The sequence below is a fragment of the Leishmania infantum genome, chromosome 6 (assembly GCF_000002875.2).
Source record: "Leishmania infantum JPCM5 genome chromosome 6".
NCBI lineage: Eukaryota > Euglenozoa > Kinetoplastea > Trypanosomatida > Trypanosomatidae > Leishmania > Leishmania infantum.
In genome coordinates, this window is record NC_009277.2 from 88,243 (window position 1) to 102,930 (window position 14,688).

A 14,688-nucleotide genomic window follows, 5' to 3' on the forward strand; every position below is an offset into this window, starting at 1 on the left:
GATGGCACCTGCTTCGGCGCGAAAAGAGCAACAGCACCTAATTTAGATATCACGCACTGGTGTGCGTAGCCGCGAGTGCGGCGACAGTAGCTGATGGAGAACGAAAACGAGGGACAGCGAAAAAGGAGAAGCCCCCGCAAGGCTGCACGGAGATGGTGTATGCGTGTTAGCCCCTGTGCTCGTGTGCGTCTGTGCTTGCTTGCGTCAACGGCAACCCGCTGCAGTGGATGCTGCGGAGCGGTGGGATGGCGGGTATCTCTCTGCCTCCTCCTCTCCTTCTGGCTGCGGTGAGCACAGGAGAGGAACAAGTTAAAGCGGAAAAGAGGTGAGGAGCCCTGCAGACCGAGAAGCGAGAGAAGCGAAATCACACAAATGCCGAAGTCGGACTTGAATGGGCGCTTACCTGCGAAGAGGGAAGAGAGGGGTCACGCACACTCACGCACGTAAGCCTCCGCCAAGGCAACGCCAACAGCAACAACAACGAGCAAGAAGAAAGTACCGCTGTCGCCACCGCCCCCCCATGTGTGTCAGCAGGGCGTTGTCGCACAACGTCAGTCACAACCACAGCAGTGCGCAACAACAACGCACGCACGCACAGAGCGAGAGAGAGAGACAGACAGTGATCACGGTCACGTGCGCATGTACTTTCTCATACACGCATGCACACACGCACACGCAGGGGCAGATGACGATGCGCGTGAGCAACACTTGGTGTGGCTGCCCTAAAACGTACTCGAGAACGTGTGTGTGTGTGTGTGTGTGTGTGTGTGTGTGTTTGTGTTCGGGTGGGAGGAGGCGTTGTGCTCAGATGTGTTGGCAAGACTCGTATCGATACCCTCCTCCAGAGCGGAGACACGCACACACACACAGAGAAAAAAGAGGTGAAGAGTCGGAGGATGGATCTTCGAAGACGCCCACACAAAGAAATGGACGAGGTGGCCGTCGAGAGAGAGAGGGCTTGGGGGCGGGGAGACGATCGTGAAGCTGAGAGAGAGAGAGAGACGGGGATGCCAACAGAGAGAAAGACAACAGAAGATGTATACGTATGTATGCGTGCACACTGTATCCGGCACACTCACGCGCGCGCGTGTGTGGAAGTGGGAGTGGGAGTAGTGGACGCACAAGCAGGAAACCGAGAGACACGCATGCAAGACGAAGGAAGGTGGTGGTGGTGATGGTGCGAATTAGCAGGCAGGGACGAGGAGGGATGCGTCATGACAGTGGTGGCGGCGCATGAGTCGATCGCGAGGCGTCCATTTAAGATGGGTGAGGCGGAGATTGCATCACGATGCCAGGCGTCACCGAGGGAAGTGACGCAATGAGAGGGTAGGAGGGGAGGCTGTGTAGCCGAGCACGTTGATGTTACCCAGCGTGGTATCGCCGCCTCTCCACAAAGTACACGCGCACGTATAGAGGGGAGGTACAGGGTAGCAGAGGGCCACCTCTACCCGCGTATACGTGTGCGTGTATGGGTGTGTCAGTCTGTGTGCATCCACCTAGGGGCACATGGACGGATACACACGCGCAGACACACAGACATCAGTCCGTCTCTCCAGTTGTTTCAACTCGGATGCTGCCATGTGCTTTCCCTGTTGCCTCCGTCATTGCTGCTGTTTGTGGATCTCGGAGGACAACTTTACATATACAGATACACACACATACAAAACACAAATGTATATGTATATGCTGCCTTGCTTAACGTCCCATGTCGACGCACATGCACGCGCGTGAAGACTTGGATCGCGTCTCGTTCTCCCGATCCCCATCTCTTAGACGCGTGTCGCTGGCGCACCTGTCTCTCTCTGCGGTCCACGCACGCACACACGTCACGAAGAGGAAGACCGAGAAAGCGGCACGGCAACGGGGAGGGCGGCCAACGCGCGTGCTGCACGGGCGCGAAGAGCAGGCGATCTCCGGGGTGTAAAACGCATGAAAAAACGGGCGGGAAAAATACACAAGATGGAGAAGACCAAATAACGACTGTACATCAGCAAGCCAAGGAGGCTATCACCCCTTTCCCTCTCTCACTGTGGATGTATGTGTGTGTGTGTGTGTGTGTGTGCACGCGCGCATGCGCTCCTGGCAGTACGAGTATGAAGGAGAAGAAGAGGCGACACGAGGTGACAGCGGCTGTGACGGCGCAGAGAAGTGAGAGACGAAGAAAGAGCAAACCGCGGCGGGAGGCGGCGGCGGTGCACACCGTACAACAGAGAAGGATCACAGCCTGTCTCATCCGTACACTCCTACACACAGAGAACAGCATCTACAAAGCCGAGCCGCGCAGACGCACACTCACGATCTGGGAGAGCGGGAGACACACACACACACACATCCACAGGCGTCACACCGTCGCCCACCTCTGCCTTTAACAGCCGAATACATACTCCTACGCCGTCTCTTCGTCGGCTGCTGGGGCGGCCGCGGCAGCGACGGTCTCGCTGTCCGCCACTCCCGTACAGCCGAAGCGCGGCTTGCAGGCGTGGCGGCGGCCAACGATGGAGGAGCTCGCCTTTGACGTACCAATCGGCGAGTAATCCTTCTTCACGAGACGGTTTCGGTGGTCGACCGTCGTCCCCTCGCACGCGAAGTCCATCGTGTGGTCGCCGACCTGAAACACTTCGTTGCAGTGGCAGTGGCGGCTGGCGTGCGAGGTCCCCGTCGCCTCCTCCGGGCGGAGGTACGAGCGCGGGCGGTAGTCGCAGCTGCTGTGCATGAAATTGCTCTGCACGTTGCGGACCCCGTGCGGCGGGTCCTGCGGATTCAGCAGGAACGTGTTGTAGCTGATCGGAGTGAAGTCATAGCCGGGCTGGCACAACACCGGCGGGGGGCAGTTCTTGTAGAGCTCCTCTGGAGCGAAGGTGCGTGGGATGGGCTTGCTGCTAAGGTGGCGGCCGCGCTTGTCCACCAGCGGGCGAAGGCGCGGTTGCTGCTGCGTGCGGCGCATCGTCGAGAGCGAGAGCGTCTCTGCCTTGAAGACATCATTTGGACTGTACGTCGTGGTGCTCTGAAGCGAGTCCATGACGGACGGCGCCACCCGCTCAAACTGCTCGTACCGGCCATCGGAGAAGTTGAGGCGGATCTTGATCGGTCCCCACGGCTTCGCGTTGGCCGTCTGCACCGCCGACACGGCATCCTTGTACGTGCACCCGTCTGGCAGGCTGAACGTCTTCCAGGTGGCGAGCGGGTGCGTGGCAAGGCCGCCGTTGTAGTTCGCCTCATCCGGGTTGTAGCCTTTGCGGCGCATGGTCGCCTTGCTCGGCAGGCTCAGCACCGCGTAGCTGGTCGGCACGGCGGCGCTGCTTGGCTCCCTGTACGTCGAGTCCATACCTAGGGGGAGAGGAAAGGAGCGGATGATGTGATGTGCACGTGTGCGCAGTTCGGTGCAGTGGGAAATGGTACAAAATACAAGCAAACGCGGAGACACGCAGAGGCGGAAGACGGGCGGGAAAAGGGAAGAGTTGTTACACGTGCCTGAAGACGCGCACGGCTATATAGATGTACGTATGTATGTGTGTGTGTGTGTGTGCGTGCGCGCGCGCGTTGATGGATGTGATTGCCGAAAGTGGCGAGAATCGACGGTGCATTCTTGGGCATGCACGGGCGTGAGTGCGTGTGGTAGGCGTTGATGAGCGATGGTGGTGTCATGCAAGCATCCGAATAAGAGTCAAAGGAGAAGGTCATCGTGGCCAATGATGGGGACAAGGAGTAGGCAGAAGTGTGCATATACACCCGAGGAGAGACCGAGAGAGAGGAAGAGATGGAGATGGCACACAGAGAAGGGGGTGGCAGGCGCCTCAATCTTTCCGTTCGCCCCCTCCCTCCTTGTGTGGATCACTGCGTAACACGTGCGGAGGGAGGTGATGAAGCCGCCGCCTCCCTCCCCCCCTTTCCTCTCCTCCCCTCTCCTCTATACACCGCTGGCAGTGTCACGGCCCGCAGCGAGCATAGGCGGCAACAGTTCTTTTTGGTTTTGCCGCCGTTGCCGATGATACGCTCACGCACACACAAAGAGGGACAGACACGGGCGTTCTCAGAAGATCCCGTCAATGTCGAATATGTGAAACGCGGCCGAGTCTGCAGCCGAGGCAGACACGTCCCCGCCACGACCAACGCGCGTGGCAGTCGCTCCGACAGACCCTGCCGTCATGTCCTCCTCGTCTTCCACAAGCACGATGTTGTCCGCTGGACGACGGCTCGCTGCGCGTGCCATGCCGCCGCGGGGAAGACGATTGGCAGGTGTCCTGGCTGCTGCAGCAGAAGCGCCGCCACCGCGTCCTCCCCGTCGTGCAGTTGTTCCCCTCCGCCTGCTAGATGCATGGTGCGCAACGGTGTCGAAGGTGTTAAAGGCAGGATTGGTCGTCTCCGCAACGCGACTCGCCAGCCCGCCGTTGCCCATCACCACCTGCTCTGGCACGACATTCTCGGCGTCCACCGTGGGCACGCGAGCTGTCAGCATGCTGGCCGCCAGCTGACGCCGAGGGCGGTGCTCCTCAAGCTCCACCAGTGGTTCAGGAGGAGGAAGTGCCTGCTTCACAAAGAGCTTCGCCCCGCGTGCAAACCCGACGGCGGCAGCGGCAGTCGCGCTCGCATCAGCGGAGGCGGCGCTGGCGTCCTCGAAGCAGGGATAGGGAGGCAAGGAGTAGGGCCCCACAAGCAACTCCACTGTGCGCACAGCGGCACTGCCGTTGGGCTTGTTGTCCGTTGAGAGCCCCGCGGGCATGGGTGCAATGGTGGCGGGCCGCTCGAAGCTCACCCACCCGTCTACGTCCTCTTTGCGTGGCCTTCGATGGACACGAGTGTCGCGCATATCACCACGGCCCACGCCGGCGTCGCTGCCTTGCACCAGCTCTGGGAAGAGCGGCTGCGCATCAGTCCGGCGTCCCTCCTCATCACTGTCTTGCGTGTGCTCCTCCGCCGCCTCCTGCGCCGTGGCCGCGGGCGGGGTGGATACCAATGCCGTCGCCGCCGCCACGCGAGCCTCCACCTCCTCGAAGGTCTGCGGCATCTGCACATCGGCCGGGTAGGGGGGCAGCGGCAAGGGCCGCATTGTCACAATCGCCTCGATCAGCGTGCCGTACTCGACACTGCAGAGGCTCAGGCCGTGCCGCACAACATCCACGCACCCCGGCCATGGCAGCAGCGGCTCTGTTTCGTTGAAGAGCAGGACATGCCGCTGATGGCGCACGAAAAATGACTGTAGCGCCTCAAGCGCCGCTCGCGAGGACGAGGTGGACGCGCAGAGCGGGGCTGAGAGGCCGCCAATACCGCCATCTTCCCACACCACACGGGCGCCAGTGCCGTCGAGGTAGCTCAGCACCTCCTCGTACAGCGGATACTGGAGGAGGACAAAGGTGATACCGCTAAGCAGCTCTCGGCGCTGCGGGTGTGGGGCGAAGTAGCGCAGGTGCGACGCCGCGGCAGCTGCAGCGGCTGACTCGCCTGCCACCGATGTCACCGTGGTGGAGAGGTGTGTGAGAGTGGACGCGGTCACCGAGGCGTCGCCCTCACAGGGGCGCGATTCGCCGGCTGACGGCCGCACGTGCGTCAGGAAGTCACGCCACCACGAAGACAGGGGCGGCAAGTAGCGCGACGGATCGGGCAGCGGAATCTGCGGCGAGGCGCGGTCACAAACGGCCATGAAGAAGTCGGGGGTGACGATAGGCACAGCCCTGCAGAGCATCGCGACGACCGCGGTCGAGGGCTGCACCGTGCTCGTCACCAGAAAGCTCACCGTGTTGTAGCAGCGTAAAACGCGTGAGGAGAGCGCTGCTTCGCCAGCAGCCGCAGCCGCAGCGGTCACGACAGTGGGAGACGGAGTCGCCGAAGGCGTGCCTGCAACCGCTGACCGCTGGCTCAGGGAAAGGCCGCTGCCGTCGATGCGCGAGCGTCCCACAGCGCTGCCTTGTGTCTCGGTCGCACTCAAGGCTTGGGTGCTGCCAGAGACGGTTTCCTGCCGCACACCGCAGCAGTGCAGCGCGTGCAACAGCTTTGGCTGCACCTCCGCGTCGACATCCTCGCACAGGGCCGACACGTCTAGCCACACCAGCTTCAGCGCAGCGCCATGATGACCTAGGTAAATGGTGAACTGATGCCAGGAGGAGCGATGCACCGGCACATGGCAAGGGACTTGCTTGGTCAGATGCAGGGCAGGCTGGGGTGCCCCGCGGCCTGAGGTCGATCCGGAGCGCTGCCGCTTGCGGGCTGCCGCTGCTGCAGCGGCTGCGGCGGGGGCGTAGCAAAAGCCGAGAACACCCATCTCTGGAGCAGGTGACGTCGCAGCCCCGGCACCGCCGGCACGGCTATCACCTCCGTTATGTGGAGTGTCGTCGAGTGTCTCGGCGTCGTCGGCATCCTCTCCGCATGCTACAATGGCGGTGCCGTAGGTGGATGAGTCGAGCAGCGAAATGGGCTGTGGGGCCCACTCCTTGGCATCACGGGCCGCCGTGGACGACTGCAAGCCTACGGTGATGGTGAGGTGGGTGCGGCTGATGCTGCGGTCATCCTGAATGACGACGTGGCAGTTCGCCTTGCCGACTCGGTAGGACTCCCCGCCCACCAACCAAAAGTGCGGCGTGTCGTGAAAGAGGACGACCCACATCAGCGGGCGGGGACTGTGGCAGAGGCCAGAGAGGAGGGCAGCGCAGCTGCGCACAATCGGCAAAGAATGTAACGCAAGGGAGATGAAAGCCGTAGTCGATGCACCGCTCACTCACTCGGTCCTTCTCTGTATCGATGTAGGGGTGTCTGTGTGTACGTAGCGCTAGTGAAGGTCTATGAACGGGGGGAGGGGCCTAGTGCGTGTGCACACACACACAGACGCAGACACTGGTGGACGCGTGTGCCGCACACTTCTGTGGTGGTGTCACTGCGTCAGCCTCCCTCTATGCGTGGGCGTGTGTCGATTGGGCTCCGCCCGGAAGCCGTGAGGAGCAGCTGCAGAGGATGAAAACCGAAAGACAATGGGAAGTTACCACTGCACCACGAAATGGACATGAAAACACAGGAGAGCGGAGGCGCAGGAGAAGACCGCGATGGGCAGATGGCGTGGGTGATATCGACGATGGTGCACACGCACCGGCGTAGACACCCTTCCTTCCCAGCCTTGGGTGCATTCGCAGCATCGCAGGAGGGGACAAGCACATGCACGTGTACAAGAGTCTGCCCAAGTCGTTCATTCGTGTGTGTTTGTGTATGTGTGGTTGTCTTTGAGCTTGCATGGAGCAGCTACACAGCAACAGCAGCAGCCAGAGAGCGGGGGGAGGGGGGGGGCGTGCAGACCCCACTCCACTTTGTGGAGGGAGCTTCTCCAGCACTCTACCACCGAGACACGTCGAACATTCGACCACGACTGAGGCAGCCTCTTCCTTCAGCGCACCTCAAAAGCCCCTCGCCCTCGACCACAGCAGCCAGATACTGTGCGCCGCCAGCAGCATCAAGATCGTCATCAGTACAGTGCCAATCACCTCGTAGCATCGTGTGAGAGGGTCCACTAGTTCGGCGGGGCACTCGGCCGCCGCAACGATGCAGTGGCCGCCGCGACAGGTGGCGTTCGAGCAGGTGAGCAACGCTGCGTCCAGTGCAGCAACAACCGCGGAGCTGAGAGGAGACCGCGCCCCTCTGCCCCCCACATCTGCTCTTGCGAAAGGGCTGGCGGCGGTGGGGGCGTAGCACCGAATCAAGGGCTTATGTGAGACAGGCTCAGCTGTTGCTGTCGTCGCGGCGACGGACTTCTCGCCAGCGCGGCAGTATACCCCACCGCTTTCGACACACTCACGGCAGGTGGGTCGGCTGCCGTAGAAGCACGTGTTGAGGTCGATGCACGGTGTTTGCCCCTCACACTTGCAGTCGCTCGCCGAGTAGCACCGCATCGTTGTCGGGCACCATCGCTGCGATGCGTTGATGGTGCACTCGCTACAGCTCGTGACGGTGTGCAGTGTCTGCAGGTCTCCTGAGACGGGAGCAGAGGAAGAGGATGACGACGATGTCCTAGACCTCTTTGCAACGGCCAAGCTGCCCGACTGCGTCAGCAACAGTGCCCCCAGAAGCAGCACATGCATCACCGGAATCAGCAGCCTCGAGAAGTTCGTCAACGGCGCCAGTGCCCGGCATCCACCTCCATGAGCCACGCAGGCCTCCCGTCTTACAGCAACGGGCAGTCGCCAACAGCTTCTACTAGCATGCATCGTGTACACGTCGAGGGGATAGCGATAGAAGCGTGTGCGTGTGTTTAGGTGGCTGCACCGCGTGGCACTCTCTCTGTCACCTGTGACCTTGCGATATCGGCGCTGTGCCAGGTAGCCGTGTGCATGCGGGGTAACTTCGGACGGCGCGCCACGAAAGCGGAGTGGAGAAGCCGCGACCGACAGAGGAGCTGACGGCAAAGTAGCGAAGCACGCAGAGACGCAGGTCGGACAGCAGGATGCATGCGGTGCTGAAGAGTGGTGGGTAAGAGGAGTCGGAGGGGTGAGAAGGGCCGATGCCGACTGTGATCAGCAAAGAGATGGTACGCGACGGGTGACCTCTCGGGGAGGGGGTGGCGCAGCGTCCGGCAAAGCATGGAAGAAGCGCCTCGGGTATGTCGCTGAGGGTGTGTGTGTGTGCTTGCAAGGAACGCTCGTGCGCAGCGAGCGGGGCGCCAACACAGGTGCGTGTTCTTGTGTAGTCGTTTGCGCATACATACAGCTGTTACCTCGCGTTCTCTGTGTCACGCATACGTCACGGGTACCTCTGCGTCTACGCACACGCACGCACGCACCGCGCTACGATCTGTGCAGTCGAGACCCCATCACCGCCAGCGAGTCAGCCATCTCGTTACCGTGAACCTTCGAGTGACCTCGCACGTGAATCAGCTCAACGCCCTCACTCTTGTCGTTCAGGGTGTTCTGGCACGTGTACCGTACCGGCTCTGCAAGGTCTGCCTCGTTGTGGTGCCCGTCACCCCATTGACGCGCGCGCTGCTGGTCGTGCTGCTGCCTCGCGTAAAGCGTGTTGTACCGGTCGCGCAGCCGGATCAGCTGCCTCCACAAGTCCTGGTTTTGCACCGGCTCATTCGTCGACAGCAAGAAGCCGTTCTGCACCCATTTCTTCGCGTACCGGGTGAGCCCGTCGATAACATAGCGGCTGTCTGTGTAGATAATGAGATGTGGCAGTGGTCGTGTGAGGTTGACGAGGGGCCACGCCGACGGGTCGACGAGGTGGGTCGCCTCCAGCGCATCTGCAGGGGCGCCAGCATCGACGAAAGCCTGAACAATCGCGTGTATGACGGCGCGCACCTCTCCACGGTTGTTCGTCTGCGACTCTGTCAGCGGCACCGGACACGAGAAGTTGCGCGGATCTGACATGGAGCCGTAGTAACCGCCGTATCCGGCCCGCGCATGGGAAGTTCCATTGTGGCTGCACGCACCGTCCACGTAAACCACCTCGAAAGCCCCAGGTGAGCTGGTCGTGGTGGTGGTGGCAAGCGGCTTCGAGGCTGTCGTCGAGGGAGTCGCTGCAGAGAGAGAGGTCGACATAGAGGACGATGCAGGAGGAGCGACGGCAATCTGTGCATGATCCGCGCGGCGCCGTCGTGCCTGCCGCGCTGCCACCGATTCTTCACCCGCCAAGAGGTCGTCCCTCGTCTCTCGCTTCAGCCTCCCCTTGAAATAGCTGCTTCCGAGTGCGGCATGGTCGCGACTGGGTGGATACGGGGAAGCGACACTGCTGCTGCTGGCGCCGCCAAGGCTCACGGCGGAGCCAGTGGAGGGCAAGGGATGAGCGGCCAAGAAGCTTCGGGCCTCGTCCAAAGTCCGGAAGCCCTTGTAGATGCTTCCTGGATACCCCGTCACCTGCTCAGAGCACTGAGCCCACGTTGAGTAGATGCCACGTGTTTTGCCGACGGCCACAGCGTAGAAGGACGGCTTCATGCGAAACGTAAAGGATACGCTGGTGTTATTAGCAGGAACGGCGGCGGCGGTGGCAATGCTTGCCGCTGGGAGAGGCTAAGGTGACGGACAAGAAGCTCTGCAGGCCTTCCAGCTTGCCTGACGCGACGATTGGATCGAAGCCAGTCTCCCCCCCCGTCTCACGCTCAGATGCCTGCTTCACATGCGGCCTGCACGCCCTCGATGTCCCCTCCCGGCCTCCTCTAGTCTGCCCTGCCCAGGAGAGCCGCGCTGGGGTAGGAGGAGAGACCGAGTGACGAGGCAAGCGCACGATACGACACGGAGAAGCTGCAGTCGCGGCACGTGACGTAGTCTTTCGTGACCGGAGCCCCACGTGAGGAGAGCGATGAAAAGGGGAGGTGGGCACGCCAACAAAGAGCGAAAAGACCCATGCACAGCGTACGGCACTTTCCGAAGGGAAGACACGGCGGAGCCGGAGAGGGGGAAGGGGAGCGGGTTCTGAGGCGCTGTTTGGTACGGTGGCGATGAGCACCGAGGCAGTGGCAAGCCCAACGTTGAAACGGCAGAGTAGCACGATAAGCAAGACCAAAGAAAACGGCACTCTCTGCTCCGCGCTCGTACACATATGTGTTTATGTGTATGTGAACCTGTATCGCGCTGCTTGTACGAGAGGCAGCCGAAGAAGTCGCCGGGGGGGAGGGAAGTGATGCGTACGTACCACGGGAAGGAGAGGAGGGGAGCAGCGGGTGTTGCTTAAGGCCTGTACTCCGTGAGGCGACTGGATCTTGCTTTGCACCGCCCTCCCTCTTGGGCGCACTTGTGTTTTCTGTGATCGGCTTGTACTGCAGATTTGATGTGCACACGTAGCCCATGAGACGAAGGCGTGTGTGTGTGTGTGTGTGTGTGTGTGTGTGTGTGTGTGTGTATGTGTGTCGATGATGCGTAGAGAGGGGGAAAGCGAAGTACATAGTGGATGGCGTAGCCAAGGAGGTTCTTGCGGCGCGAGGCATGCTCAGCGAAAGTAGAAAAACAAGAGCACATGTGCGCACACGCATGGAAACGTGCACGCCCAGATAGAGGGGGGGTGCATGCTGTTGCGGTGTAGTCCCCGCTCAATGGCTTTGCGCTAGAGCAGTGCACTACTCCTTACCATCCTAGGTCATCTGCCACCTGCTTCGCCTCCCCACACCATGTGTATGCTCGTGTGGCAAGACACTCAGAAGTGCGCGTAAACGAACCACAGCATCGTTCTCTCTTTCTCTGGCCTTCTTTGCTTGTTTTCTCGCTTCGGCGCATCCGCACGCGATCCGGTGCGCGATGCTGAACAACTGTCCAGTCCGTCTTCTTGTCTGCATGCAGCACACACACACACATAGGCGGCTTATGCCGCGATATGCAAGATGTATACGGCAGCGATAGATGAGTTGTGGAGTGATGATGAAGAACAGGGGCTGGAGAAGGAGAGGGAGGGAGGGAAGGGGGAGGAAGCAGAACGCGATTCATGTGATTGTCCCTCCCTCTCCCTATCCTCCTATCCCCCCTTCCCCCATGTCCGTCCGTCATCGCTGCTCAACCCCCTCCATCCGCCCTTTTCGAGGCTATGCACCTGTATTCTCATGTGCGGCTGGGCGAAAACGGCATGGGTGTACGTGTGTGACGCGCACTCTGCAGAAGCGAAAGCGGCACACACGTGCGCACACATGGAGACAGCAGACCCTCCGTGCGATGAGCGTGAGCGGGGGGGATGCAGTGGGTCGAAACAGTTAGCAGCAGCAGCAGCGCTGCGGCGTCGAGAGCAAGAAGCGGCAAGAAGAACCTGAAGGGGGCCACCAGAGAGAGGCGCGCGCGCGTGACGGTCGACACTGCCCGCGTCTACCTTTTCTATCCTCCCTTCTTCCTCTGCGTCATTCTTCACCTACCCGGGGGTACACACCTGCTTGTGCACCTTCCAGTCCGCCTTCTGGCACTCGACACTGCAATACTTGGCCACCTTGCACCGACTGCAGCGCTGAAGCGGTACTGACGTTGTCGCTGCACCCCGCGCCCCCTTGTGACAATGAAAGCAGCCGTTGGGGCTCGGCATCCCCTGTGCTGTGGTGGCATCCTCCATGTCCATCAAGTACCGCGACTTGGCTACTACCTCGCAGTTGGCGGAGTTGCACACCGGCTGCGGCAGGTCCTCCACGCGTGGAGGAAAGGTCTCGGCAAAGAGCATCGTGTGGTGAATCAGTCGTGTCGCAGGTGCTGCCTTGCACACGCAGCAGAGCGCATCCTCGTCCGTCAGCTGCTCGAGAATGGTGGAGCTGACCTCCTCGATGGCTTCGTTAACGTCGAGCTCGTACGTCTCCTGCGTGAGCTTGTTGATGTTGGTGGAAAACTGAAACTCCTTCTCCCCCACGGCGGCATGGTAGATGTGAAGCACCATCGGAAGGCGCGGTAGGCTAGCACGAAACCTGGAAAAAGGATGACGTTGACACCTGTGTTGTTATATGTGTGTGCGTGTGGGTGTGGGGGTGTGTGTGGGTGTTGCGAAGAATGACGCAGAGGAAAAGGAGGAGAGACAAGAGTGGCAGCAGATCAGCAGGGGTCTGGTCGACTCATGGAAGGCATGGCAACATACACCCCTTCACTGGCGAAGGACATCGGCAGCTCTCTCAGACAATGCGGGAGAGAGAGCGTGCAGAAGAGGGGAAGGCCATGAAAAAGGGGGTGGAACAGCGCTGGTATTGGCGGCAAGCACACATCCAGAAGAAAGGGCGAAATGGACCTGAGTCACACCTGCACGTGTACCCCGTCCAGCACCGAGCTGAGGAGGAGCTGCTTTGTTTCTCGTTTTCCTTTGAAGTTTCTCCCCGTAGACCCCTGGAGTCGTGGGTGTGGATGGTCGATGCCTCTCTCTTTAGTCACCCTTCTTCTACCTCCCCGCTTGCAGGCGCGCGCGTGGGCAGGGGCAGGGTGTGGGGAGGTAGCAACCAAAAAAAAAATGCTATCGGGTGCAACGGAGGAGAGGCACACACACAGACACACGTCACACACGGACAGATGAAGCAGGTAGACAGGCACAGAGGCACAGCGCATAGACATATAAGTGGTAGGCCGTTGATGATGGTGTTCCGTAGGAAGACAAGCACAAAAAGCGTAAAGCGAGAAGATGCGACAACGGGGGAAGCAAGACGTACGCGCAGTGCGTGTGCCAAGGTGGTGGAGGCCAACGAAGAGCACGAGATCGAAAGGCGCGTATAAAGAGGGAGAAGGAGGTGGGAGAGGGGCCTGTATTGATGCGGATGCGACTACCCTTCCCCATACGTATCTATGCATACACACATACATGCGTACGCAGAGAGAGAGACGCGCCGTAGAAGGGAGGAGCAAGAGAAGAGAGAAAGACATGAGAGAAGGCAAGAGAAGAGAAGCGACAAGCCGTTGAAGGCAACAGAGGTGCTTACGATGCTAACCGTGACGATTAACGCCCGGCACACACACGGGCACACGCATACGCATATGTAATAGAATGTGAGAGTAACCCTCATCCTAGCTTGTCCGCGTGTGTATGCGCGATGGGGTGTCGCTGTGTCGAGAGCGGAGGAGGAGAACATTGGAGGGAGAAACAGCAGCAAAGAGGAGGAGTGTGTGTGTGTGTGTGGGGGGGGGGGCAAGAGAGCGCGCCTAAGATGGCACAATGCCTGCGCGCGTCTGAGTCTCTTGCTGCCAGCTCTTCCCTATCAGCGAGTTGCATTCATGCAACTGCAACGAAGGTCCGAGCCGTCTCTGCGTCCCCCCTCCCCTCTTCAGCTCCCCCCCCTTCCCTTGTTCGTCCGCCTCTCACGCATTCCCTCTCTCCGACAGCACCCACAAACACGCACCCGTGGACAGGCGCTGAGACAAACCCACCGCGACCGCCAGCACCATCACCATAAGCAGCCGGTGGCCTTCGAACAAGACAACAAGGGAAAAAGGGGGCAAGAAAAACGGAGACACACGCCACACACGTCAATGTATATTAGAGGGGAGTACAAGAGGGAGGGAGGCGAATTTTTTTTCTGTTCGACGTGTACAACACACGCACTCCCCCGCCTGATGCCGCAGTCACCGCACCCCCTGAAATCAGGGTCGCGTATCTGCTCTCCGTGGGGGGAGGCGCTCCCGGTGTCCGCAGGACAGGTCTGGACTGGCGGTATGCCGAAGAGACGTGCGGTCATGATGGCATTGGCACCAGCTCACTACGGAATCGTGTCGCTGACTCCACAAAGATCAACACACCCACACGCCTTTGACAGGCGTGTGGGTGCAGAAGGTGGAGTGCCCCATGCCGCCACGGGCTCCTGGCAGCGTCCGCCTGTCGAGAAAGGTGAGGGCAAGACATCCAGAGACGCCTCCCCTGGCGATATCGACGGAAACGACAAAATGAAGACAGCGAGCCACCCCTTCCCTAGACTCCCATGCGAAGAGACGCTGCACCATACTGTGGAATGCCGCGACTTTAAGCGAGCCAGGTCGAAGCATGGCACACAGGCAGGATGCAGTGCCTCAGAGGGCCCTGACCCGAGGCTGGCCAACATTCTCCCTGAGGCTCATCTCGCATGCACCTAGACCACCCCCTACCACCCGCACGACGCCCGCCACCGCTTTCCGCCATCGAGCAGGACCCTGCACGAGACCCGCCTGAATCGGAACGCGCAGTGCAGCCAGGTCACCCTCTGGCGCCCCTCGCACAACACGTATGCGAAGAAGGGACGAGAGGAGCACGCTAGACGCATAAACCGATGCAACGGCGGACAGCTCGTCCTAGATGAGAGGGACGTAG

General features: G+C 60.5%; 4 protein-coding genes across 4 annotated transcripts; all 4 read right to left on the reverse strand.

Annotated features, from left to right (window-relative positions):
- Window positions 1-2,386: 2,386 nt before the first annotated feature.
- LINJ_06_0270 (conserved hypothetical protein) lies at window positions 2,387-3,325 on the reverse strand (the record flags this gene model as incomplete). The annotated part of the gene is made up of 1 exon (XM_001463072.1): window positions 2,387-3,325. The coding sequence occupies one exon, from the start codon at window positions 3,323-3,325 to the stop codon at window positions 2,387-2,389; it is 939 nt and encodes a 312-aa protein (XP_001463109.1).
- Window positions 3,326-4,030: 705 nt separating this feature from the next.
- LINJ_06_0280 (conserved hypothetical protein) lies at window positions 4,031-6,598 on the reverse strand (the record flags this gene model as incomplete). The annotated part of the gene is made up of 1 exon (XM_001463073.1): window positions 4,031-6,598. One exon carries the CDS (start codon window positions 6,596-6,598, stop codon window positions 4,031-4,033), a length of 2,568 nt encoding a protein of 855 aa, XP_001463110.1.
- Window positions 6,599-8,759: 2,161 nt separating this feature from the next.
- On the reverse strand, window positions 8,760-9,512 carry LINJ_06_0290 (putative ribonuclease H1; the record flags this gene model as incomplete). Its single annotated transcript, XM_001463074.1, has 1 exon — window positions 8,760-9,512. One exon carries the CDS (start codon window positions 9,510-9,512, stop codon window positions 8,760-8,762), a length of 753 nt encoding a protein of 250 aa, XP_001463111.1.
- A 2,287-nt stretch (window positions 9,513-11,799) lies between these two features.
- LINJ_06_0300 (MYND finger domain-like protein) lies at window positions 11,800-12,309 on the reverse strand (the record flags this gene model as incomplete). The annotated part of the gene is made up of 1 exon (XM_001463075.1): window positions 11,800-12,309. The coding sequence occupies one exon, from the start codon at window positions 12,307-12,309 to the stop codon at window positions 11,800-11,802; it is 510 nt and encodes a 169-aa protein (XP_001463112.1).
- Between the last annotated feature and the right edge of the window lie 2,379 nt (window positions 12,310-14,688).